This window comes from Apiospora aurea, assembly GCF_038362705.1.
Source record: "Apiospora aurea strain CBS 24483 chromosome Unknown utg000004l_segment0_segment0, whole genome shotgun sequence".
NCBI classification, from domain to species: Eukaryota; Fungi; Ascomycota; class Sordariomycetes; order Amphisphaeriales; family Apiosporaceae; genus Apiospora; species Apiospora aurea.
In genome coordinates, this window is record NW_027117391.1 from 2,014,840 (window position 1) to 2,037,454 (window position 22,615).

General features: G+C 55.3%; 9 protein-coding genes across 9 annotated transcripts; 5 read left to right on the forward strand and 4 right to left on the reverse strand.

Moving 5' to 3' along the window:
- Positions 1-26: 26 nt before the first annotated feature.
- Positions 27-1,265, forward strand: PG986_005407 (uncharacterized protein; the record flags this gene model as incomplete). Its single annotated transcript, XM_066841629.1, has 4 exons — positions 27-378; positions 513-900; positions 964-1,011; positions 1,136-1,265. The coding sequence occupies 4 exons, from the start codon at positions 27-29 to the stop codon at positions 1,263-1,265; spliced, it is 918 nt and encodes a 305-aa protein (XP_066701491.1).
- A 785-nt stretch (positions 1,266-2,050) lies between these two features.
- PG986_005408 (uncharacterized protein) lies at positions 2,051-4,095 on the forward strand (the record flags this gene model as incomplete). The annotated part of the gene is made up of 2 exons (XM_066841630.1): positions 2,051-2,347; positions 2,428-4,095. The coding sequence occupies 2 exons, from the start codon at positions 2,051-2,053 to the stop codon at positions 4,093-4,095; spliced, it is 1,965 nt and encodes a 654-aa protein (XP_066701492.1).
- An 830-nt stretch (positions 4,096-4,925) lies between these two features.
- PG986_005409 (uncharacterized protein) lies at positions 4,926-6,076 on the forward strand (the record flags this gene model as incomplete). The annotated part of the gene is made up of 4 exons (XM_066841631.1): positions 4,926-5,237; positions 5,389-5,475; positions 5,528-5,765; positions 5,808-6,076. 4 exons carry the CDS (start codon positions 4,926-4,928, stop codon positions 6,074-6,076), a joined length of 906 nt encoding a protein of 301 aa, XP_066701493.1.
- Positions 6,077-6,218: 142 nt separating this feature from the next.
- PG986_005410 (RING/U-box) lies at positions 6,219-7,048 on the reverse strand (the record flags this gene model as incomplete). Its single annotated transcript, XM_066841632.1, is given in 3 exon segments — positions 6,219-6,246; positions 6,374-6,619; positions 6,630-7,048. 3 exon segments carry the CDS (start codon positions 7,046-7,048, stop codon positions 6,219-6,221), a joined length of 693 nt encoding a protein of 230 aa, XP_066701494.1.
- An 841-nt stretch (positions 7,049-7,889) lies between these two features.
- Positions 7,890-9,176, reverse strand: PG986_005411 (uncharacterized protein; the record flags this gene model as incomplete). Its single annotated transcript, XM_066841633.1, has 2 exons — positions 7,890-9,004; positions 9,062-9,176. 2 exons carry the CDS (start codon positions 9,174-9,176, stop codon positions 7,890-7,892), a joined length of 1,230 nt encoding a protein of 409 aa, XP_066701495.1.
- Positions 9,177-10,103: 927 nt separating this feature from the next.
- Positions 10,104-12,099, forward strand: PG986_005412 (uncharacterized protein; the record flags this gene model as incomplete). The annotated part of the gene is made up of 6 exons (XM_066841634.1): positions 10,104-10,173; positions 10,322-10,439; positions 10,492-10,651; positions 10,707-11,153; positions 11,198-11,571; positions 11,646-12,099. The coding sequence occupies 6 exons, from the start codon at positions 10,104-10,106 to the stop codon at positions 12,097-12,099; spliced, it is 1,623 nt and encodes a 540-aa protein (XP_066701496.1).
- A 995-nt stretch (positions 12,100-13,094) lies between these two features.
- On the forward strand, positions 13,095-15,791 carry PG986_005413 (uncharacterized protein; the record flags this gene model as incomplete). The annotated part of the gene is made up of 6 exons (XM_066841635.1): positions 13,095-13,422; positions 13,490-13,646; positions 13,702-13,928; positions 13,996-14,425; positions 14,489-14,498; positions 14,556-15,791. 6 exons carry the CDS (start codon positions 13,095-13,097, stop codon positions 15,789-15,791), a joined length of 2,388 nt encoding a protein of 795 aa, XP_066701497.1.
- A 253-nt stretch (positions 15,792-16,044) lies between these two features.
- Positions 16,045-17,567, reverse strand: PG986_005414 (MOSC domain-containing protein; the record flags this gene model as incomplete). The annotated part of the gene is made up of 4 exons (XM_066841636.1): positions 16,045-16,391; positions 16,465-16,576; positions 16,640-17,174; positions 17,227-17,567. 4 exons carry the CDS (start codon positions 17,565-17,567, stop codon positions 16,045-16,047), a joined length of 1,335 nt encoding a protein of 444 aa, XP_066701498.1.
- A 3,237-nt stretch (positions 17,568-20,804) lies between these two features.
- Positions 20,805-21,862, reverse strand: PG986_005415 (uncharacterized protein; the record flags this gene model as incomplete). Its single annotated transcript, XM_066841637.1, has 3 exons — positions 20,805-20,982; positions 21,191-21,251; positions 21,586-21,862. 3 exons carry the CDS (start codon positions 21,860-21,862, stop codon positions 20,805-20,807), a joined length of 516 nt encoding a protein of 171 aa, XP_066701499.1.
- Between the last annotated feature and the right edge of the window lie 753 nt (positions 21,863-22,615).

Genomic DNA, 22,615 nt, shown 5'->3' on the forward strand with positions numbered 1-22,615 from the left:
CAAAGACTAAACATACATCTTTCGCCATGGCGCCTCCAGTGGTTACGTCCATCGACGTCTCTTCGCTGCCTTTGATTGCGCGGGGCAAGGTCAGAGACCTGTACGAAGTCAATGACTCCACGCTTCTCTTCTCCACGACCGATCGCATCTCCGCCTACGATGTGGTCATGGAGAACGGCATCCCCTTCAAGGGCGCCGTCCTGACCCAGTTGACTGCACACTGGTTTTCGGTGCTGAAAGAGAAGATCCCGGACCTCAAGACTCACTTCATCACCTTAGACCCGCCGGCCGGCCTGACCCCTGCCGAGACAGAACTGGTCCGTGGCCGGAGCATGCAGGTCCGCAAGTACAAGGTGTTCCCAATCGAGGCTATCGTCCGTACGTATTACACCTGAACTCTTTCATCGCACCAGTTTTCTACATGTCTGCCATCGAGCCCGGAGTCGCCTGTGGCGGTTATTATGACCAGAAGTACCTGTCACGTTGACTTCCTAACGCATGGGCTGAAACAGGCGGCTACATAACCGGCTCCGCATGGAAAGAGTACGAGACCAAGGGCACCGTCCACGGCATCCCGCAGCTCGCTGGCCTGAAGCAGTGCGCCGCGTTCCCCGGCGGCGCTCTGTACACGCCGAGCACCAAGGCGGAGATGGGTGCGCACGACGAGAACATCTCGCCTGAGCAGGCCGCCAAGATTGTTGGCGACAAGTACGCCGGCCGCATCGAGAAGCTTGCACTCGACCTGTATAAGACGGGCGCCGAGTACGCCCGCGCTCGAGGTATCATTATTGCCGACGTCAAGTTCGAGTTCGGGCTCGACGAGGCCACCGACGAGATCGTGTTGATCGACGAGGTCCTGACGCCCGACTCGTCGCGGTTCTGGCCCGCGGGCAAGTACGAGTGAGTTGCGATGCCATTACGACCCATTCTTATCACCTGCGTAAAAGCTGACTTTCATTGTAGGACTGGTCGTGACCAGGAGAGCTTTGACAAGCAGTACCTCCGAAACTGGTAAGAATCCCCAGTTGAAGTGCTTGTGGCTTTCCTGTCCCGTCATCGCCGTTTTTTCTAATATCACACACTTGCGCGCATCATCTCTCCTTTCTGAGCATACCGAGACTGACCCAGGTTGTAGGTTGACGAAAGAGGGCCTGAAGGCCAAGGAAGGTGTCGAGGTGCCCCAGGACATTGCGGACGCTACAAGCTCAAAGTACAAGGAGGTTTTCCGAATGCTGACAGGAAAGTCTCTGGAGGAGGTGCTTTAAGTGTTGGGGTTGATGAGAGGCGCACCCGGCTGGGAAACACCTAATTAGGAGTATACCCCGTACCTCCTTGCCTTTTTCTCCAATGAGAATATGATACAATACTATCGATGCGCAGACATAACATGCGTACATGTGACAAAAGTATTGCCGTGAAGGGTGTCTCTTGGTTCCTCGTCATATTTGCTCGCAAGTCCGCCGTTCGTTTCATTCTTGTTCTTCGGGATTTCCTTCGTTTTCTTCTTCTCCATCAGCTCATTCCGACCGCTTCTGTCCCCCGTCCCCCATTGAATTGCCCACCTTGCATTCAATACAGACTGGAAATTTCTCTCACGGTTTGCTAGGGGGCCAGGCCAGTGCAAAAGGGCCCGATCTAGAGTGACAGTCGCCAGTCTGACAGTGGACGCGCGGGAAAAGCTTAGGTACAGAGCTCTGGCCGCTAACAAGCTTGGAGCCTGGCGGAGTACGGAATGCGTGCTTCTGATTCGATGAAACTGGGGAGGCCAACCCCACCTCCAGCTGCTGGGCCGGTAAGTGCCTGCAGTCTACAGGGTTTAACATCAACTGTTGACAGCAGAGAAGAGGGACAGCTTGGAGACAGACGGTGGCTGTAATAAGATTTTCCGATGGCGTAACCTGATCGCATTCATCACTCAGTACCTGTAGAAAGCCTTGGACGAGAGCAATAATATCGAATTGGTTCTCATATCAACATTCTACTTCCCATCACAGGCTAGGCTCTCTTTCTTCCTTCACTGACATTTCATACCGCGACGCTGCGGCACGCGATGATGGCTGCCAGACGTGCACTGGAAGCGGCAGCTTCAGCAGGCTGCTCTCATTGCCGTGCCTCCATGTTTAAGCTGTTCCTCACACCAACCTCCCCCTACATTACATCTCGAGCACATACTGCCAGGCGTCTGGCCCTCTCGGTTCCAGCTTTGCGCCGCTTTTCTTCGGCACCTGCTCGTTCGTCGTCAAATGAAGCCGGCAAGCCCCAAGTCCTACAAGAACCGGAGCCTGAGATTGCTGAAGATGGACAAGCGGCACACTCGCAAGATGCAGAGGTGCCCTGGTATCTCCAGGTAGAACCACCCACCCATGCGCCAGTGGCTGAACCACCCCCTTGCCAGAGGTGCCGGCAGACTCGCCTGCTATCATCCAGTCGCTGCTGGAATATGCTTCCGAGGAAATGGGTCTGGAAGAGCTCTCACTGCTAGACATGCGTGAGCTCAACCCGCCCGCCGCATTGGGTCCCAACTTGATTATGTTGTTTGGAAATGCACGTAGCGAGCGACATCTCCACGTCTCTGCAAGCCGCTTGGTGCGTTGGCTACGCTATCAGCACAAAGTCCATGCCGATGCCGATGGATTGCTGGGCCCGAACGAGCGCAAGACCAAACTCCGGAGAAAGGCCAAGAGGGCCAAGCTCCTAGGAACCATGGGCACCGATGACGCCGATGACGGCATCTCGACTGGTTGGATCTGTGTTAACCTGGGAACCCTTGACCGTAGCAGCGAGGACGTCACTGTTGTCTCTGAGGACGGTCGTATCGCCGGTTTCGGTGTTCCCCAGAAAGGTACTACAGTCGTGGTTCAGATCATGACAGAGGCCCGAAGAGCGGAGTTGGGCCTGGAAATCCTGTGGCAGCGATCACTGGAGAGACAGGCACATCAAAATTCACAAAAGGAGACAGCAAATCCGGCTACGGGAATTGCTGCCCCAGGACAGTCTTCAATTACACATCCCCCAACACGACCGCACTTGCCGTCCCATCAAATGCCGGGCGCTAGCGGTCTTGCTTCAACACAGTCCAAGTCGATGTCTACTTCGTCAACTGTTCACAGCAGTTCAACGACGTCTGCCGCTTCTGAGGACACGTTTCCTCAGAAGCACTTGCAAAACATATCGAAGCAGCTCCGGTACGACGGAGAGGAAAAGCTTCGCGCTCTTGAGCTCCTCCATACTCATATACACCAAGCTAATTTAGCGGAGATGCAAGAACAGTTGGCTTCTCCGGCGTTTTATCGGCTGTTAACTTTGGCCATTCAAGGTGTGCCTTCAGAATACACATGGAGCCTGCGATTGGCTTTGGAGTGTAGGGGGCGTCAAATCAAGCACCCATCGTACTCCGGAATCGACAACATCAGAACCTTGATTACGCAATACCGCACAGGTGCTATACTAGCCTCGCGAGAGCAATGCCTCGACATTCTCTCTTGTGTTTACTCTGCATCTGATGCGGCCTTGCAAGAGAAGAATGCCGCAGCTCTAAGCCTCCTCGACTCGTTGCAACTCCGTAGCCAGAACGTCATTACCAATGACGTCATTGTTGCGATAATTGAGGCCATATCCATGGACCCAGACGCGGACACAGCCACCAGGGCTCTCCAGACACGACTCGAAGTCCTCCTGGTGCAAGCTCGGCTGCCTTACATGGGCGAGGAGCTGTTGGTGAAGCTCCTTGGCGCATATGCAAGGCAGCAAAACTGGGACCGTTTCTGGGAAGTATGGCGCATGCCGCCCCAATACATGCAGCCGCGGTCCGAAGCTCTGTATCTGTACATGTACCGTCTGATGATGAGAACAAAGTCCTCGACTCTTTGCGCCATGGCGCTCCGCCGTTGCTACCCGGAGATGCTGAAGGAAAGCCCTGCGGTCCAGCCCACTCATCATGTGCGCGAGGCCGTTGTTGGGTGTATCCGTATTGCCGATGTTCGAGCAGAAGAGCACGCAACGACATTGCCAGTTGATGCGGGCAGTCCCGCAACGCGGGCATTGGCGAATCGGGAGTTTGTCAAGCTCGTTAGGAGCATTAACTCTTCGATTTGAGTGGCTCCCTACAAGAGCTTCTGGCCATCTTGGACGTTTCCGTTTATACGAATGTATGATGTTTCTAGGAATTATTGCCGCCTCATGGAAGGACGATGTACGATTACGCGAGTGGCACATTGCCGTGCAGTACGACGCGCTACTACGGCCTTGTGGTGGGATAAGATGCTACCTGCTAAATGTTTGAACTGTACTTTTACGAACGCTTTACCTGTGGTCCGGCCCTGGACGCCGCTGTTCATCCCTATGTCTGATATCAGTACTCTGCGGCTCTGCAATCTGGAACTGGTCATTGAACATACAGTTTCTCTCTCTATCTTGCAGGCCGGAAGCGATCTACCATGTGCATTGTGTAGCCACATTAACGAATTAAAGGTTCCGGGTCGATCGCTAGATCGACCCGGTGAAGCTTGGCAACGTGCGGCTAGCGATTGGCTGGTGGGCACATTGTGCCCGTCCTAGTGCGCATAACTGGCCCCTGGCATGCCTGTTGTGGTAGTATTCACCGATAGATAACAGGGCGTACAATTGCCTGATTGGCCCTGTTCCACAAGACAGCCAGTTGTCTTCTGCCTTGCCGATGCAGCTAACATTAGTGTTGTGTATCGGTCCTTTATGTGAGTATAAGTACGACGCCGCCGGGAGGGCTCCTGTTGACCTTGAATTCTGTTGGAACTATGGCGCCCTGATTTCGGTTTCTTGGCGATATAATCATTGACCCCGTCTCCTAACGAGCTCTTGCAGCCTTTCCCTACTCCTTGTAGGGTTTCTCTGTCGAAATAAAGAAAGCAATGATCCGTATCCCAGCCAGCAACAGCAGCGCCACCAAGATGCTCCTCTCCGCGGCCGCCGCAGCATCCCTCCTGCTGCCCGGCGTCCGAGCCTGGGGTGCCATGGGCCACGAAACGGTGGCGTACGTGGCGACCGACTTCGTCGCGGCGCGCACCCGGGACTACTTCCAGGACCTCCTGGCCGACACCTCGGCCGACTACCTCGCCGCGGTCGCGAGCTGGGCCGACCCGTACGGCCACACCGAGGCCGGCAAGTTCTCGTCCGGCTTCCACTACATCGACGCCCAGGACAGCCCGCCCTCGAGCTGCGGCGTCGACCTGGCGCGTGACTGTGGCGAGGGCGGGTGCATCGTGAGCGCGATCGCTAATTATGTAAGGAGATGTCGCGGTTTAATTATTGTCATGTTCACGTCATTTCGCTGCAAGGCAAAGGGGAGCAAGAGGAAGGAAGACAGAACGCGGAAAGACAAAAAGGAAAAGCAAAAAGCTGACATGGCGCCAGACCAACCGCCTGTTGGACGCGGATCTAGAATCCTCGGAGCGCCAAATGGCCGCCAAGGTGTGCACTATTGCGTTGAGAATCTATCTGGTTGGCGGCAGCGTGGCTAATACTATATCCCTGAAATTCACCCTGCTTGTAGATGGTTATTCATTTCCTCGGGGATATAGGTCAGCCGCTACACAACGAGAACCTCGAAGAGGGTGGTAATGGGATTCCTGTCGAGTATAGCGGCGACGAAACCAACTTGCACCACGTCTGGGACTCCGAGATCCCCGAGTCTGTTTCGGGCGGCTCGTCAATGCTTTCTGCTAGGTCATGGGCTGCCTCCTTGACCACGGGTGCGTATTTGTTCCCCTTCGGCCCTAAAAGAGTGCATAGTATGTATGGTTTGCGTGTGCTGACTCCCTGCAATCCGAAAGCAATCAAATCCGGCATCTACGAGTCCCAAGCTGCTGGCTGGGTAAACGAATTGAGCCTTACGGATGCTCAGAACATTGCTCTCGGCTGGGCCACCGAGTCCAACGCCTATGTCTGCTCGACCGTGTTCGTGGGGGGTGTCAGTGCTGTGGAGGACCAGGACCTGAGCGGCGATTACACAACGACGGCGCAGCCAGTTGTCTCCCTGCAGATGGCAAAGCAAGGATACCGCCTAGCCAAGTGGCTCGATGCTATCGCTTCTGCTGTTTAACTGTCCAGTCGTATTCGATTGGTCTATGCGGTTGCGAAAAGGGGCTATTATTCTTCTACTAAGTACTGAAATCAACAATGGCTTGTTAGTTCATTGTTAAAACATGCCCAAGCCACCCGTCCATCCCATGCCTTAGTTACATCTAGTAATCTACAGTATTTGCAGCGGTCCTGGATACGAAACTTAGGTATTCCACGCTGGCCAAAAACAAATAACATGTGTTCCCACCAGGGGCGAACGCTCACACTAAAACACTCGACGAGGTCACCCTTCACTTACGTTCGGTACCATACTTACCATCTGGGTGAGTTCTCCCGATGCCAGGTTCTAGCTGACCGAGCCAACCCACCGATACAAGCCTGGAGGCGCGTCTCCTGCACCCTCGTGATCGACCCGTGCACCGCGTTCGCCGGCAGGTGCTCGTCCATCCACTCGCGGAGCTTCGTCTCGGCCCTGCGGTCTCGGCACGGCCCGCAGTAGGCGTCGACGCGGCCGCCCTCGGGGATGGTCAGCGGCACCTGCTGCTCGCGGGGGAGGAGCGGGCTGAACTCACGAAACCGCATCTGGCACTTGCACTTGGCGTGGCGCAGCCTGGAAGCGGCAGAGGGGGCAGGTCGGCGCCTGCCACGCCTCGTCGGCGCGGCGGATCCAGTGGTCGAGGCAGTGCGTGCCCATCATGTGGCCGCAGGGGAGCACGCACAGGGGCTCGAGGGGCGCGTCCGGGTAGTCGTTGGGGGAGACCCGGCGGGGCACGTCGAGGTGGTGCCCGCAGACGTCGCACTCGAGGTCGATGAGGACCGGCTGGCCCGTCACGGGGTCGAGACCTGTGTCCAGGTAGGGCGCGATCTCGTGGAACTTGGCCTCGTGGGAGGTGATGCGCGTTTGCTGGCGGTTGGGCTCCTGCCACTGGATGTATGGCTGTAACAGCGGCGGGGGGAGGTTCGCGGGCGGCGGCACGTACATGACAGGCATGGATGTGGGCTGCGGCTGCGGCTGCGGTGGGACCTGGGAAGTTATGTTGACTGTCCCAGGATACTGGGCGGGATTTTGACCAGGCACTTCCTCACGTGGAGGAGCAGGTCTTATCTCACGGTAAATTCTCACAGGGGTTGACTCCCTAGCAGGGACCGAGGCTAAACCAAGTAGAGGGCTGGGGGTTCGCTGGCGCCAAGGAGCAGGCGTTAACTCACGACGAGGCCTTGCAGGCGCTTCCTCATGTAGTGGAATCGGGGTAAGCTCAACTGTAGCAATAGGGAACGTCTCGCGCGGAGGGCCCGGCCCCGGCTCTTGAACGGCAACGACAGGTCGAGGTGTTCGAGGAGGACTTGTTGGCGGAGGAGGTGGAACTATAGGCAATGGCGGTGGAGACGAAGGGGTGGAGGTGGTGGCATAACCTCATTTTCACTCTGGCTATGGTTGGGTCCATGCCCAATCTCTACCACTCCAGACGTGTTCGATGCCATTGTCACAACGTTGCGACGTTTATGCGTGAGACCCTTGAGCTTTTGTGCTGGGTCCCTGCACTAAAGGCAATCTGGGTCGTTAACCAATGCTTTATATCAACTGTTGCTCAGGGGTAGACTAAACGAAGTGTTTTGCAACAATGACCTCAAGACATAAGCCTACATGGACAATACCCATTCAAGCCACTCCATTGTGCTGACAAGTCGTAGGACAAAGGCATTGTCCGTTACGAAACACACCTAACTGGCAAGAGGTATAACGAACGACTGAGCGGACGGAAATGATGGGGCATGCCTTCCAGGAAAGCAAGGTATATTCACTCGGCTATGGACATTTGCGAATGGCCTGCTTAGGCACCCAATGCCTCGCGTAGCATAGGTGCAATCTGTTTCCGGCTGTTTTTCAAGTTTGCTTGAGTCCAGCACCTCCTCCAGCGGCCTGCTTCATCGATGTCGAGTCCGCCATTGTTCCATGGGCTCAAGCCCAGCTCCTCGCTGCATCGTTTCTCGAATTTCTGGGCCGCTTGGACGGCCTTCTCGGATTGCGCCCATACCAGCAGCTCTCTCTTGAATTTCCCATCGTCTGATGATGTCGTCAGCACTGTCATGAGCCCCAGGTCTTTCTCTTTGGCCCATTCGTGTATCACCTCGGCCAGTGCATTTTCGCCCTCGGCTTTCTTGGCCAGGAAGGCGAAATCCTGCGGCACCGATGATGTGCCCAGGCGCACGCCAGCGTCCTCCCACTCCTTATAGTCCTTACGTAGGATATCGCGCAACGATAGTGACGTGATGTCTTCCTTCAGATGTGCAACCTCGTTGTGAAACGTCTTTCTCTCGTACGATCCTGACGAGCCACTTGTGCTGCTGGCGACAGCTTGCTGGGCGCCGCCTTTCAACTTGGACTCAAGGTAGGCCGCAGCGTCCGTGTCGAACTTGGTCGTCTTATCTGCATTCTGGAGATTGGAGGTATCGATCAAGATGGGACCAAGGCCCAGGTAGGCCAAGCTGGTATCGACAGTGCGTGCTTCCTCCCCGGAAGACGACGAGGAGGCAGAGAGCGCGTCCCAGGCGTCGCGGCATTGCTCGACAACGAGGCTTGCGCAGCTCCCGGTCTTCTCGATGACTCGCAGCGGGCTGTCCTGGGGCACCTTGCCCTCGTCGGCGTGGTGATCGATGCAGGCTTCAACGTGGGCGCCATAAAGCTGGGCCAATTGGCCCGTCAGCGCATTGTGGTCAACGAGCAGCCAGCGCGTGTCCTTCGGAGCTAGGCTCTCGGATCCCGGAAGCTCGGAGAGAGTAATGACATCCTCGGGCGATGTTCCCGCGCGGCGCAGCACCGAGGTGAACTCCGGGCGCAGGGACAGGTCGTCTCGCGGGATGTGACAAAGGGGGATGTGCAGTGTATGCGGTGGCGAATGGGTGCGTAGGTAGGCCAATAGAATGGCCGAGCACAGGGAGTCAAGGTCTACGGAAAAAGATCAGTCTCGGCATGTCGCGGCCTTGTGAAGGGGGTCAGTCTTACCGGCCGACTCATTGCCTACCACGAAGGTGAGAGGTGTTTGCCGTTTGGATGGCGGGGCCGCTAATGCTGTCCGGGCCGTGGCCAGAAAGGCTTTGACCGATGTTCGGGCTGTCATTTTGTGCTGTTTCTCCCTTTTGAGCTCTGTAGCAAGTCGGGCTGCTGAGGACGGTAGGGTATTACAATACTGGTACATGTATGTACTACGTTGTTCAACTAGACTAGATGAGGTACTTACTGAAGGTCAGTATACTCGGCGTTTGGGCCGTCCACAAGTTGAATAACCAAACTGCGTGCATGTGCAACGACCCCATCCCAATTCATGCCCCGCACCTAAACACTTCTGAACCTTCACATGAAGATGGGGGATATATTCTCTGTCTACCTACATGCGAATGCACCTACAATATGTTTTGCGATATAAATCTTTCCCCGGCCCCTCTCCCCATGTCGCCATGTGATGAGCCCCAGGGAAAAGTGATTGATAGGAAAATAGTACTTTTTACCTACATGAGGAACGTCCCCTGTCCTGGGCCATCATGATTCGGAGTTTGGAAATAATTTGCGACCTCCGCACTGCTTAGGTTACATGTAAGACATCATTGTCGCCGGAGAAGAGGGCCAATCACTTTCATATAGTTGACGAAACGCAGCCCATACGAGTGGATGAATGATTACCAGTACCCCATATTCCTTACACCACACTTGGTGTCTTTGGCGTGCCGGATACCGTTACAACGGGAGGCATAGTGCGTATAATGCAACCCCCGGGGGAACCCCTCCAATCACACTTGCCCAAGATATGTATGTATGGCGCCGGCTATGCATCCCCCTTCACGGATGTGGCGATAATATGGGTATTCCTCAGGTATTATGTGCATCGCCCCAGTGCCGAGCGTGCGGAGTTGCCATGGCCTTGTCTTGGGGGGTCATATATACACTTCATGGTCTTTAAGGCAGAGAGCTGTGTTCGCTGCAAGTTTCCTGGGAATTCTGTTCTCATTTTCAAACTGGCGCAGAAGGATACAGCTTGCACTCGCCTGCCATGACGAATCTGTGGTTTCTTCCCGTCCTCGTAGCACTGGGTTATGTGCTCAACAAGTTGCTGCGGATCGGTAAGCAACTAACGGCCCCTATTCCTCCTCATTCCAGTTCTCCCCGAAGACTGTGCATGCGGTCCATTGTAGAGATGCTCATAACCCTTCTGCTGCATACCAGTTGCTTCCTTGAAGAGCGTTACGTGCTAACGTCGAGTGTCGATAGGCCGCAGGCCTCCGGGCTACCCTCCTGGGCCTCCTACGATACCCCTGCTTGGCAACCTACATCTCATGCCCAAAGAGAACCCGCATTTGCAAATGAAGAAGTGGGCAGAAGAATATGGGTTAGTCTAGGATGCTGATGGCTGGTATGTAGGCTTGGCTAACAGTTGGCAGGCCGGTTTTCTCCTTGATGCTTGGAACATCGACCACGATTGTCCTCAGCTCAGACCGAGCTGTCAAAGAGTTGCTCGACAAGCGAGGAAGTGTCTACAATTCCCGTCCCGACTTATACATTGCGAGGACTGTTAGTAACAATCATCGAGCGCTCTTCATGGTATGCTGTCTTGCCCCATCCGAAGCCAGCGGGAAACGACTGACATGAAAACCAGCATGGAGAGCGATGGAGAGCGATCCATAAGCTCTTTCATGTCATATTGAATGTCCGAGCCGCCACAGCCTATGTGCCATACCAGGACCTTGAGGCCAAGCGGCTGATGTGCGGCCTTTTGGATGAACCAGATCTATGGGTCGATCACGTTCGCCGCTTCACCACTTCTCTCGTGACGCAAATGGTATATGGTGTCCGAACAGCCAGCATCTACGATCCGAAGCTGAGGCGTCTATACGATGTTATCGACGAGTTTGTGCCGACCGTGGGCTCTACCGAGTCTGCTTTGCTTGACTTCTATCCGATCTTGAGAGAGCTGCCGGACGCGCTGCTTCCATCCAAGAGAAAGGCCAAGGTCCAACATGCAATGGAGAGGGAATTGTTCCTTGACCACTGGACCGAGTGTAAGCGGAGAATCAACGAAAAACATCAATGGTACGGCCTGTCCGTGGCTATCACCCAAAACGAGTCTACTTGCTTACTATGTTACAGCCATGTTTCGGCATCGACGTCTTCAATGCCCAGAAGAATGGCGAGTTCTCGAATGACGAAGCTGCTTACGTTGCTTCCACTATTCTTGAGGCCGGCTACGATACCACTGCCAATACTGTAATGGGGTTCATGCAGGCAATGATGCTCTACCCGGAAGCACAGAAAACAGCCCAGGAAGAGCTCGATCGGGTTTGTGGTGGGAGAATGCCTACGATGGATGATGTGCCAAACTTGCCATACATTCGAGCCATTGCCAAGGAGACCTTGCGCTGGATGCCCACCGCTATTTTGGGGGTGCCACATTGTGCTATGAGAGACGACGATTACATGGGTTACAAGATTCCCAAGAATGCTTCGATCGTAACGAACGTCTGGTAAGTTTATATCCTATGCTCCTTGAGGTACCTGATAATACTTGAGTGATAACCTAAGATCCTGCTCATCACAGGGGCATTCACCGAGATCCCAAGCGCTACGCCCACCCTGACGTGTTCGACCCTACGCGCTACCTGGGCGACGACCAGACTGCCGCCGAGGCCGCCGCCAACCCCGACGTATCCAAACGGGACCATTTCGTATTTGGGTCTGGACGCCGTATCTGTGTCGGCATGCACACCGCCGAGCGCTCCCTGTTCCTCAGCACGTCCAGGATCCTCTGGGGACTGCGCATTCAGAAAGCTATCGCCCCTGACGGCAGCGAAATCACGCCGGACCCTTCGAAGCTATCAAAGGGGTTCTTGGTTCACCCCGAGGCGTTCCCCATGAGGCTGACCCCGCGGAGTGCAGAACATGCGCAAACGGTCCGGGGGGAGTGGGCGCACTGCGAAACGCTGCTCGATGCTAACCAGCAGTGGAAAGCTGTTCCGGAAGGCATGAACTTCTCGGCTGTGGCTGCCGAATGACATTCATTAGGTACGATGAAATGAGACGGAATGAATGGGTTGTAAGGCCGGGACTGGCCGTCAGTGGCCAGTGACCATCTCATGAGAATGCCCAACATGTACGTGGGAATAACTAGGTAGCTACACACACGACATAAATCAAGTCTTTTAAAGGTCACGTTTATAAGCGTCAGTCTAATTATTGGCCATCAAGGACTTATAGACTGGGGCAGAGCAGTAACTGCATATCGTCGCGTACATGTGCATAGATGGTGTGCCAGGTGTGCAATAAGGGGACGGACGAATCGAAGCAAGCCAGGGGACTGGTCCACCGCGAACAAATACCCGGTTGGAGCATCCGTGTCCATATCGCTGAGATTCCCCATTGGCTTCGGTTTTCTAACGGATTCATCTCGCAATATTCGGCAATCTGAGACCAAGCATACGAGGGCATCCGTTGCTCACTCTTGACTCCGCAACTCCGCCGTAGTGTTGCAGGAAAGAAAGCGAGCCAAATCAATCGACCGATACACTGCCACGCTTAGGTACTTTACGGCAAGAAACGTCTATTATTGGTGCGACTAACTCGGCCGTCCCCTTGCAGCCAGGCCAATACTGCATACTGCATACTGCGCGCTGCAGACTGCGCCAACTGCTAACCTTGGTATGCCTTAACGTCACCACACTCTCCGCCCTGATCGCAACACGAAAGAGCTGCGTTTTCTCAGCGTAGCAGTCGGCTCGCCTCCTGCAACCACTTTAAAGGGCAACAACGGACGGTCATGTGCCGTTCCTGCCAAGCTTTCCCCGCGAATAGTCCAATCCCGTCCCTGCGAAAATCATACCTAATGTACTAACAACACGAGCCGACGGTGAACTTGCCACCCCCGGTGTAGCTTTGCAGTCGAGTTTTCTAAACCAAAGGCGATGGGTATAAGAACCAAGCATGTCTCCCGAGACAATATGTTCGCTAAGAAGAAAATTCCAGGCTGCACCAGCACGCACTGTATCCTGAAATGGCCCGCATTCTGATCAAAGTCGCTGCGGCCACTTTGTTGGCCTTGGTTCCTGCCACACAGGCGCAGTGGGATGCTTCGCGGTTTGCTTGGTATAGCAGTGATGCCGGCAACGACTTCGCATCTGCCGTCCCCATTGGCAATGGGCGACTCGGCGCCGCCATCTACGGCACCGGTGACGAGAAGATCTCCCTTAACGAGAACTCCATTTGGAGCGGACCGTGGCTGGATCGTGCTAACCGCAACTCCAAGAATGCTCTGAACAGCATTCGCTCTCAGCTCATGAGCGGTGACATCACTGGAGCTGGCCAAGCAGTCCTGCAGAACAGTATGTTGGCTTTGTATCTTTTATCCCTACCATCCCGTTGGCTCTCTGGTTTCTGATGGTCCTTCAGTGGCTGGCAACCCCAACTCGTGCCAGCAATACAACCCCCTGGGTGATATGACCATCTCCTTTGGGCACGGCAATGGAAGAAGCAACTTGCTTCGGTATCTCGATACATACCAGGGCACATCCTTCGTCACGTACAACTACAACAACGTCAACTATACGTGAGCTTACTTTCCGCCCCATCGGTCGTCTCCTATCCCTGACACTCTGAGTTAGCCGCGAATATATTGGAAGCTATCCTCATGGCGTGATAGCGATGAGAATGAGCGCCAGTAGGGATGGGCAGTTGAATGTGACAGTTACTATGTCCCGAGGGAAACAAACCACTTCCCAGACAGCTTCGACCGCAAACGATGCAAGCTCAGTGCGGCTGAGCGGCAGCAGCGGCCAATCTTCCGGGGCAATCACCTTCACGTCTGAAGCACGCATCATGAACGATGGAGGTATGCACTCCTGATTCCTCCAGCAGCATCTAAAGTTACTGATGAGCGAGCCCCTCCCCTCTACTAGGAAGCGTCAGCAGCGATGGTAGATCGATAATAATTACCGGCGCTACGTCAGTGGACATTTTCTTCGACGCTCGAACGTCGTACCGTTACTCCAGCCAGGGCGCGATGGAATCTGCCCTGCAGACTAGCTTAGACGCAGCAACCAGAGCCGGGTATCCTGCCGTGCGCGAAGCCTCGGTCAAAGACAGCACTGCCCTGACAGGGAGGGTCGGCCTCAATCTGGGGTCCTCCGGCTCTGCTGGCAACTCGGATACCAAGACCCGCCTCTCAAACTACAAGCGCAATGCCAATGCTGACCCCCAGCTGGCTACTCTGATGTTCAACTTCGGACGCCATCTCCTGGTGGCTTCGTCCAGAGACACAGGGAACCTGTCACTCCCAGCTAATCTGCAAGGTCTTTGGAACAAGGACTTCTCCCCATCTTGGGGAAGGTGAGTTGCAATTCCCTCTTCACACTATATTGAGGTCAACCACTGACTTTTAACTACCTGCAGCAAGTACACCGTAAGCCAACTGGCATCGGAAACAGATATGGCATCCACTAACTGACCCTGCCTACAGATCAACATCAACACCGAAATGAATTACTGGCCGGCCGAGGTGACCAACCTTCAGGAGACGCACAAGCCCCTTTTCGACCTCATCAAGGTGGCCAAGACGCGCGGCCAGACCATGGCGAACGTCATGTACGGATGCAACAACGGCGGTTTCGTGTTGCACCACAACATCGATCTCTGGGGGGACGCGGCGCCCGTCGACTACGGCACCCCGTACACCATGTGGCCAATGGGCTCGGCCTGGCTCGCGCTTCACACCATGGAGCACTACCGCTTCACGGGCGACAAGAGCTTCCTGCGCGACGAGGCCTGGCCGATCCTGCAGAGCGCGGCACAGTTCTACTATTGCTACATGTTCGACTGGAACAACTACAAGACGACGGGCCCGACCCTCTCGCCCGAGAACCCCTTCGTGGTCCCCGGCGACATGCGCACCAGCGGTCGGACCGAGGGCGTCGACATCAGCGTGCAAATGGATAACTCGCTGCTGACGGAGCTCTTCACGGCCGTCATCCAGACGTGCCAAACCCTTGGGCTGGCCGGGAGCGAGTGCTCCAACGCCCAAACCTACCTCTCGAAAATCCGCCCGCCGTCCGTCGGCTCCCAAGGCCAGATGCTCGAGTGGCGCCGCGAGTACGGCGAGGGCGAGCCGGGCCACCGGCACATGTCGGCCATCTGGGGCCTGTACCCGGGCTCCCACTTCGCACCGCTCAACTCGTCCGACTGGGCGGCGGCCTCGCGCAAGCTCGTTGACCGCCGCATGCAGGCCGGGTCCGGAAGCACAGGCTGGAGCCGCACGTGGGTCATGAATCTGTACGCGCGGCTCCTGGACGGTGCCAAAGTCTGGGAGAGCGCCGTGGCCTTCCTACAGCGCTACCCCTCGCCCAACCTCTGGAACACCGACAGCGGACCGGGTTCCCCGTTCCAAATCGACGGCAACTTCGGCTTCACGGCCGCCGTCGCCGAGATGCTCCTGCAGAGCCACAACGTCGTCCATCTCCTGCCTGCGCTACCTTCCGCCGTGGGCACCGGCTCCGTTACAGGGCTCGTGGCCCGCGGCGGGTTCGTTGTCGATATGGCTTGGTCCGGCGGCAAGCTGACGCGTGCCACCGTGAACTCGCGCATCGGTGGCACGCTGGCGCTTCGTCTGGCCGGCGGCTCCCCGTTCTCGGTGAACGGGACGCCGTACAGTGGTCCCATTTCAACTACAGCGGGAGCGATCTTTGAGATCATCTCTTGAGTGCAACTCAGCTGCGCGCTGGTCGTAATGCCAGCTATGTTGGAATGGACTTGTGTTTACTCCCATGCCAGATGGCTATTAACATCCCGTTGGAAGTGTCTCAATGGTAATCAGAATGAGATCTCTTTTCATCTGTATAGTACTGGGGTATTCCATCTAATGCAGACCTAGTCCCTGTTCAATATATTGTCGTTTTAGCTGAGCTTGAGCCCGTCCTGTTGTATATAAGTGCCTCTACTCTACTCGCAACCGTCTATTGAGGAACTGCATGCTTGCCTGTTTCCTCTACCTCTAGTGTCATCCCGACCCCTATCCACGTCTCAAGGTCGTCGCCGGTCAGCCCCTTGTCGAAGAGGGGAATGGACTGCATGCCCAAGCACCCCTTAAACGGAGCGCCCTCGTCGACATTGCGCACTTTGCGAAGTGTCCGGTCTGGCTCCGAAGCATGGCGCGTACCGTCTGCGGGATCAACGTTGGGCAGCTTGCAACGCGTTGTGCGACAGGCAATATGGAGCCGCATCGGGTTGTAGAGCCCGGAGCTGCCGGATTTGAGGCAGATCTTCTTCCAGGTTTCTTCTTCGTATGCAGGGGCACCGGAAACTATAGCGGCCATGGATTAGATATTATAGCTTCGGAATGAACCCACCTCGTTTCACTAGGCGTAGATACTTACCGACTATGTTGGGTCTGAACCTTAAGATGTCCAACTTCTTCAGACCGGCATCTCTGGGAATCTCGGTGGCGAACTGCTGGACGCTGTTGAGATTCTGAATGTTCACGGGGTACTAACATCATGCGTGTTAGTATTTGGATTTTCGATGGAGTATTCCCTCCCTGTGGCGACTTACCGCATCCTGGAAACCCGTAACAGGCTGGTAGCCCGCGGACTCTTTGCTAGGTGCGCACGCATGCACCTCCCTCAATGCCGCAGGATCGAGCCGGAACAGGGCGAGTCGATTGCTGACGCCCAGGTAGAGGCGCAGCTCCTCGGACAGGTCCTTTTCCAAGTTGAGCGCGCGAACGCGCTCCTTCCAGATCCGGATGTTCTCGTACGTGTAGCCGCGCTCCTCGACCTCCTGCTCCGAGGGGAAGTCCACGGGCAGCAGCACCTCGCGCTGGGGCTCCGCCCGTAGCCCGCCGGCCACCTTGGCGGCCATGGCCTCGAGCCAGCCGCGCCAGCCGCGCTCGCGCCAGGGGAAGCGCAGGATCATCCAGACCTCGCGCTGGGTCGTGGTGTTGAGGCCCTGGCGGCGCAGCTTCATCTCGTCGGGGAGCCAGAGCTCGACGACGACGGTGGCGAGGCGCGCGAACTGGCGCTGCGTGATGAAGTCCCAGCATTCTCCTTCGGCCTCCTCCCCTTTGCTGTTGCTGTTGCTGTTGCTACTATCCGACGCCGCCACCGGGGCGGGGAAGGGGGCTCCGCAGCTGCGCGAACGTGAAGATGCGGTCGTGCTGCAGGCCGTGCGGCAGCACCTTGCTCCTGCCCAGCTCGATGCCCTTGCACGACTTGACCGGGTAGATGACGAGGCTCTGGACGGAGGCGGGCTGCCCGTCGCGGGCGGCATGCGTCGCCGTCGCGTGCTGCTTCTTCAGGTTGCTCTTGGCGGCGCCCAGGCCCGCGAGCGAGTGCGTCTGCAGCAGGGCATCGCTCTTCTGCAGCGGCACGGGCGGCAGGATGAGGACAATGGGGATGAGGAAGGCCAGGATGGTCATTCCCAGCATGAAAACGCCATTGGCATCCAGATCCATGCCCTTGAGGTCTATTAGTCCGGCCATGGCTGTAGGCCCCGTGCGGTCCGCTGACGGGGATTTTGATGAAGGTTGAAGTATAGAAAATTGCTTGTTGCTCGAGAACTACGAAACTTGGCGAACCGTTGGAGCGATCATCATCGATTGACACGTATATAGAATAGAAATCTATCGGGCTGTGGTTTTTACTGTCCCTGTTTTCTGCACTGACGCCGGATGACACGACTCGCTCTGGAGAGCGCGAAGATGCGATTCTGAAACGCCCCTTCCACACACAGGAGGCCGAGGCTTTCTCCACTCACGCGCTGACTCCTGAACACCGTCGTCCGACCACGTTTGACAAAAACCAAATCACGTGATCGCCTGCCTGTCTTCGGGGTCAGAAACAGAGAGCTGGAGAGTGCGCATGTGTCAGGGTTGCTATTTGTTTTGTTTGGAAACACTAGGCCAGCAACGGTCGTCTTTTCGTAGATGCAGCGATACCGGTGGCCGACCTTGGGGTGTTTTCTTTTTGCTGCTTTGGCCAAAGCCAATGCCGGTGGAGGCGTGCAGCAGTGATGCAGGTAGCACGGTAGGTGGAAGGCACCACACTAAAAAAAGGCCACTACGGTTTCTTAACTTAGGCCTTACTCAGGGGTCGGCTGCGAAAACGGGGGGAGAAGCACACAACACAAAAGCCCACGGCAATGATTGGCGCGCATCCCGGGAGTCGAGATTTTCGAGATTCAGCTGCCTGCGCCTCCGATCGATGGCGAAATGCAGAACACCCCGAAAGGCCACAACTTGGTAGGTTGGCCTGGCCCGGAGACGAAGACACCATTCTGGGGGCCAGTTCTGGATTCGGTCTGTCCCGCCGGGTATTGTTTTGGACGGTGACCCGCAGTGCCGCGACCCGTTCAGCCTGAGCCGGCAGACTCGTGGACAGAGTGACCGCCGGTTTGGACACACACTCCTGGGTTGCAGTCTACCCATTTCGATCGAGGGCGACGGGGACCGGTCGGCAGCCTGCCTGCAGCTTCGCAGCCATGGCGGCCATGTATGTTGTCATGTCCTAATCCAGCCCTGGATACGACGCCTGGCAACACTCATGAGCGCATCGATGACACCCTACCCAAGTTACCTAGAGCCAAATAGTCCAGGGGTCCCGTTGAGCGGCCAGCACGACTGCCTTTTCGAGCTCCGAAGGGCCCAAGATGAGGGGTCAAGCCATCCGGGGCATACGTGTTTGCGTGGCATTTTAGGGATATTAATTCTGGCAACCTGGCCTGCCTGCCGCCACCCGTAGCAAGCATCCGGCCCATGGTAGGTTGCATTGGATCGTCTCGATCTGCATGCAGCAATTGAAGGAAGCGCATCGAGAGTATCTTGACGGCCATGTCTCGGCTGTATGAACACCCAGCAGGATCCCGTTTCTGAAAGACATTTATACTCATGATACTCAACTTCGGCCGTGAAGGGCGTTTCCCGTGTATTGTGAAATTGAAGCTGAAGGCGATGTGTTCGTTGAATCGATTGGTGTACTGCAGGCAGCTTGCAATCAATAGTAGCGTGGAGTAGGTGGTCGTGGGTCAGGGGAGAGCACATGCAGGCAGGTAGGCATCATGCTTGTGAGCGGGTTAGTCGCTAATAGTTATCCTCCGGATGCAACCAGAGCAACGTGACAGACAGGGCTTCGCACAGAGAGACGGCGAGGGGGAAGAGGAAAAGAGGGAGGAGATATCTTCCGACTGGACGATGATGCATGTTTCTCGACGGACATATCGGCGCGAATGGCAGTCCGAACTAATGCCACGCCTCTGCATAGAGCAAAAAGCCTACCAGGAAACCGAGCTTTGACCTCTTGATAGCATGTACATACTTATGCATGGTAGGGTGTGCTATCGTTGCAATGCCTCGACGGAACCAGAAGGGTGCCACGGGCGGTATTCCCAATCGTGACAATAACAGCCTGCAGGTCCTGATTAGCTGCCCAGGGGGTGTTCGCCCTCCCGTGTTACCCAGATTATCAATAATGACGGTGCTATAGCCTACCTTAGATACCCTGCTGCACAGCATGCGGAAGGAACGACGACTCTGCATGCAATACGATACGAACTGGAATGGTAAAGACGTCGGCGGCGTAAAGCTGCCGTTATCCCGGCAGATATCCAGCTTTCTCTCGGCACTTCGCTGGCTCCGAAGTCTAGCTCGGCGCCGTTTCTTCGTGGCCCATACATAGGCCCCTTCTTTATGACATGATACCTATGTATCTACTAGTTGAAAAAAGAAAAGATTGTGCAGGGACTGGGCTGGCCCACCCTCACCCAGTCAGTTTCTGAAGTTACATCTCAATAAAGCAGGTACTTACATGCAGCTGGGTGTGTGGTCTGGTTGTTCTTTTTCAAATTGCAAGAGATACATCCATCCGAGACCCGACGTTAGGGGCCGAAGGGGTTGCGCCGTTGCAATTCGGCCGTGATGTGCGCGTCCCAAACTGCTGGTCTAGACAGACAGAGCTAATAATAGACATGCTGTCGGGCCCGTTATTGCCATTGTGGTTTTCTGGCATGCTTACAAGGAGAAGGAGGTTAGGGAGTACATAGACCACTCGGATCGTATCGTATACCTTTCCTTGCCCTGTACTGCACACTGCACTGTCGGGATGGCTTGAGGACTGTTCCAATCAGATTCATTTTTTCTTCTTCTTCTTGGGAGTATGATGGAGAAGTGAGCTGCATGCCTGGAATCCACCGCTCCAGCAGAATCCGAGGACAGGACAAGAAGGAAGTAAAATGTAGGCTTATAATACGGAAAAATACGACGCGTTGCTGGTAACCACAAGGTAGAGTACAGGTACAGTCCTGCCATGGGGGATGCTGTGGAGAATTCCTTACTACATTGTGAAAGTATGGATGCTTGTTTTGCATGCGTGCATCTTACCTTTCTTTCCAAACTACATACTTGTACATGGGCAGGCTGTGTGCAAGCCCCTATCAACTTACCCTACTACATGCTGATCTTTGCTGACATTTTCACCTCAGATATGTTTCAGATATCGGGGAGCCACAAAGCGGCAAGTGTGACGACCAGCCTACTAGGTAGTAGTCCTCCGAGCTGTAGTCCATGCACGCTCTGAGATCACCGGGCAGGGGGGCAGAGAGGGCAGGGGACAGACAGGGCGAGGGCCGAACGGATGCCCCTCTCTTTTCTCCGTTCCTCGTTTTCCCCCCCCCAGCTCAGAGAACTCAGCTGTCAAAATCTAGAGATCGCCCTGAGCATATTCTGCTAGTACGTGCAGTAGTCTCTTGTAGCGGCCACCATGTCGTGTTTGGCTTGGAAGGGTAATTTCCCGGGTCCGTAGGCCTCGCAGGCATCGTCGAATTCCGAAGACCCGACGATATTGAATCGGTCATAACATTGAAGGACAGCAGCACAGCGGTCGCCCGTCCCAATGGGACCAAATCTATGTATGTGCAGGAGTCAGTGAGTCACCACCCTGCTGGAAGGACCAAGCCAGAACACCTGGCCTGCTGGCAGATAGCATAGACTTGCATGTGCTCGCAACGGTTGATTGGAAAGAGGAGGCAGCAGGCAGGAGGCGCACTACTGCACGACAGTAGGGGGACCCAACCCAATGCACCAGTTCGAATAGTCGGAGTTGGTGAACCCACCCCACACCACACCCAAAGTCTTGCATGGACATCGTAGCAGCAGCAGGGTCGTACTCCTTACCTACATCATGTAGGCAGCTATGTAAATCACACCTTCACTCGAGATGGCGCCCGGGTCCATAGGCCCGGGAATCTCTTCCGTTCTTGGCTTTTGTTTTTTCTGCCGCTCTTGCTGCTCGGTCCATGCCCGTATCGGCGTCTTGTACAGCGGCTATTCATTCCATGAATGCCTACATGTGACCTGTGGTCTTCCCCCTTTCTTTTCTGCCTGCATCCAGGAAAGGCCATGTATCTGCCGTCACATCACATGCATGGTTCTGCCCTAGGTAGAGTAAGTTGACCTGGCTAAGGATGGAGGTAGGGAGTAGGGAGTAAAATGAGATTGTACTACTCACGTACGGATAGGTGGCTGGAAACAGTAAGACGTAGATACTCACTAACGCAGTAGCTCGCCATGATCCGCAAGCAGCGTTGTATGTGGATGTAACCCACGGTGGTTAACTTGGTCGGTAAGAGCCGCAGAGAACCAGCGGCGGAATTCACCGTGATGAACGACAGCGCCAAAATACTACTCAGCCAGCCTTGAGCACACATGCTGAGATATGCCCGACAACCCTCTCCCAGGAACATGTTTCCATGGCTGCCCTGAAGCCGTTTCCTCATTCTTTGCATAGTTGCATCAAGGGAACCGAGATAACCAATGGCTACCTCTCAGCAAACCATTAGCTTTATCGTACGACAGCGCATAGACGTCATGTCCGCAGCCAACGATGGATCGCTGGGGCAGCAACAATGTTGATCGCTACCAACCAGCTATAACAAGCAACGGAAAAGGGTTTCTCCTCGATTCTTTGACCAGTCAATTATTGTCGCCAAGCACCTCGACCAAACTCTAGAATATACGAGTCGATCCAGGAGGCACTGGGAAGTTTAGCATATTGCCCAATGTGCAGGTCGACTATCTCGTTACCTACCTCGTACTTGATACGTATGATATGTCAGTACATACCTGCATAGTCCTCCGAGTGTGCGCGATGCAATGCACTCGGTGACGAGACAAAAGAAAAGCCGCCTGAGATGCAATGACCTGAGACACGAATCCGTGCCTGGTTCAAGATGAGCATTCTGACGCGAAACAACCGCGTCGTTCTAAGAGCATGGCAGTACGGAGATGGAGAGCCAAGACATTTGAGGGGTGACAGGCCCACGTGTGGAGGAAGCGGCTGATATGTCCATCCATGATGTAGTGGAGTCGGTGTTCCAGCGCTTTGGCGTCAACACTTTGTCCTTCTTTCGTTCTTTCTCTTTTTCTGGGGCGGTCAAACCATGACGTCCTCCTGACCGTCTCCATCTTGTGCACCAACCGGCTGCGTCACTGCGAGAACCCGATGCAGCTGCAAGGGTTCGGGCTCATCAGATGCTTGC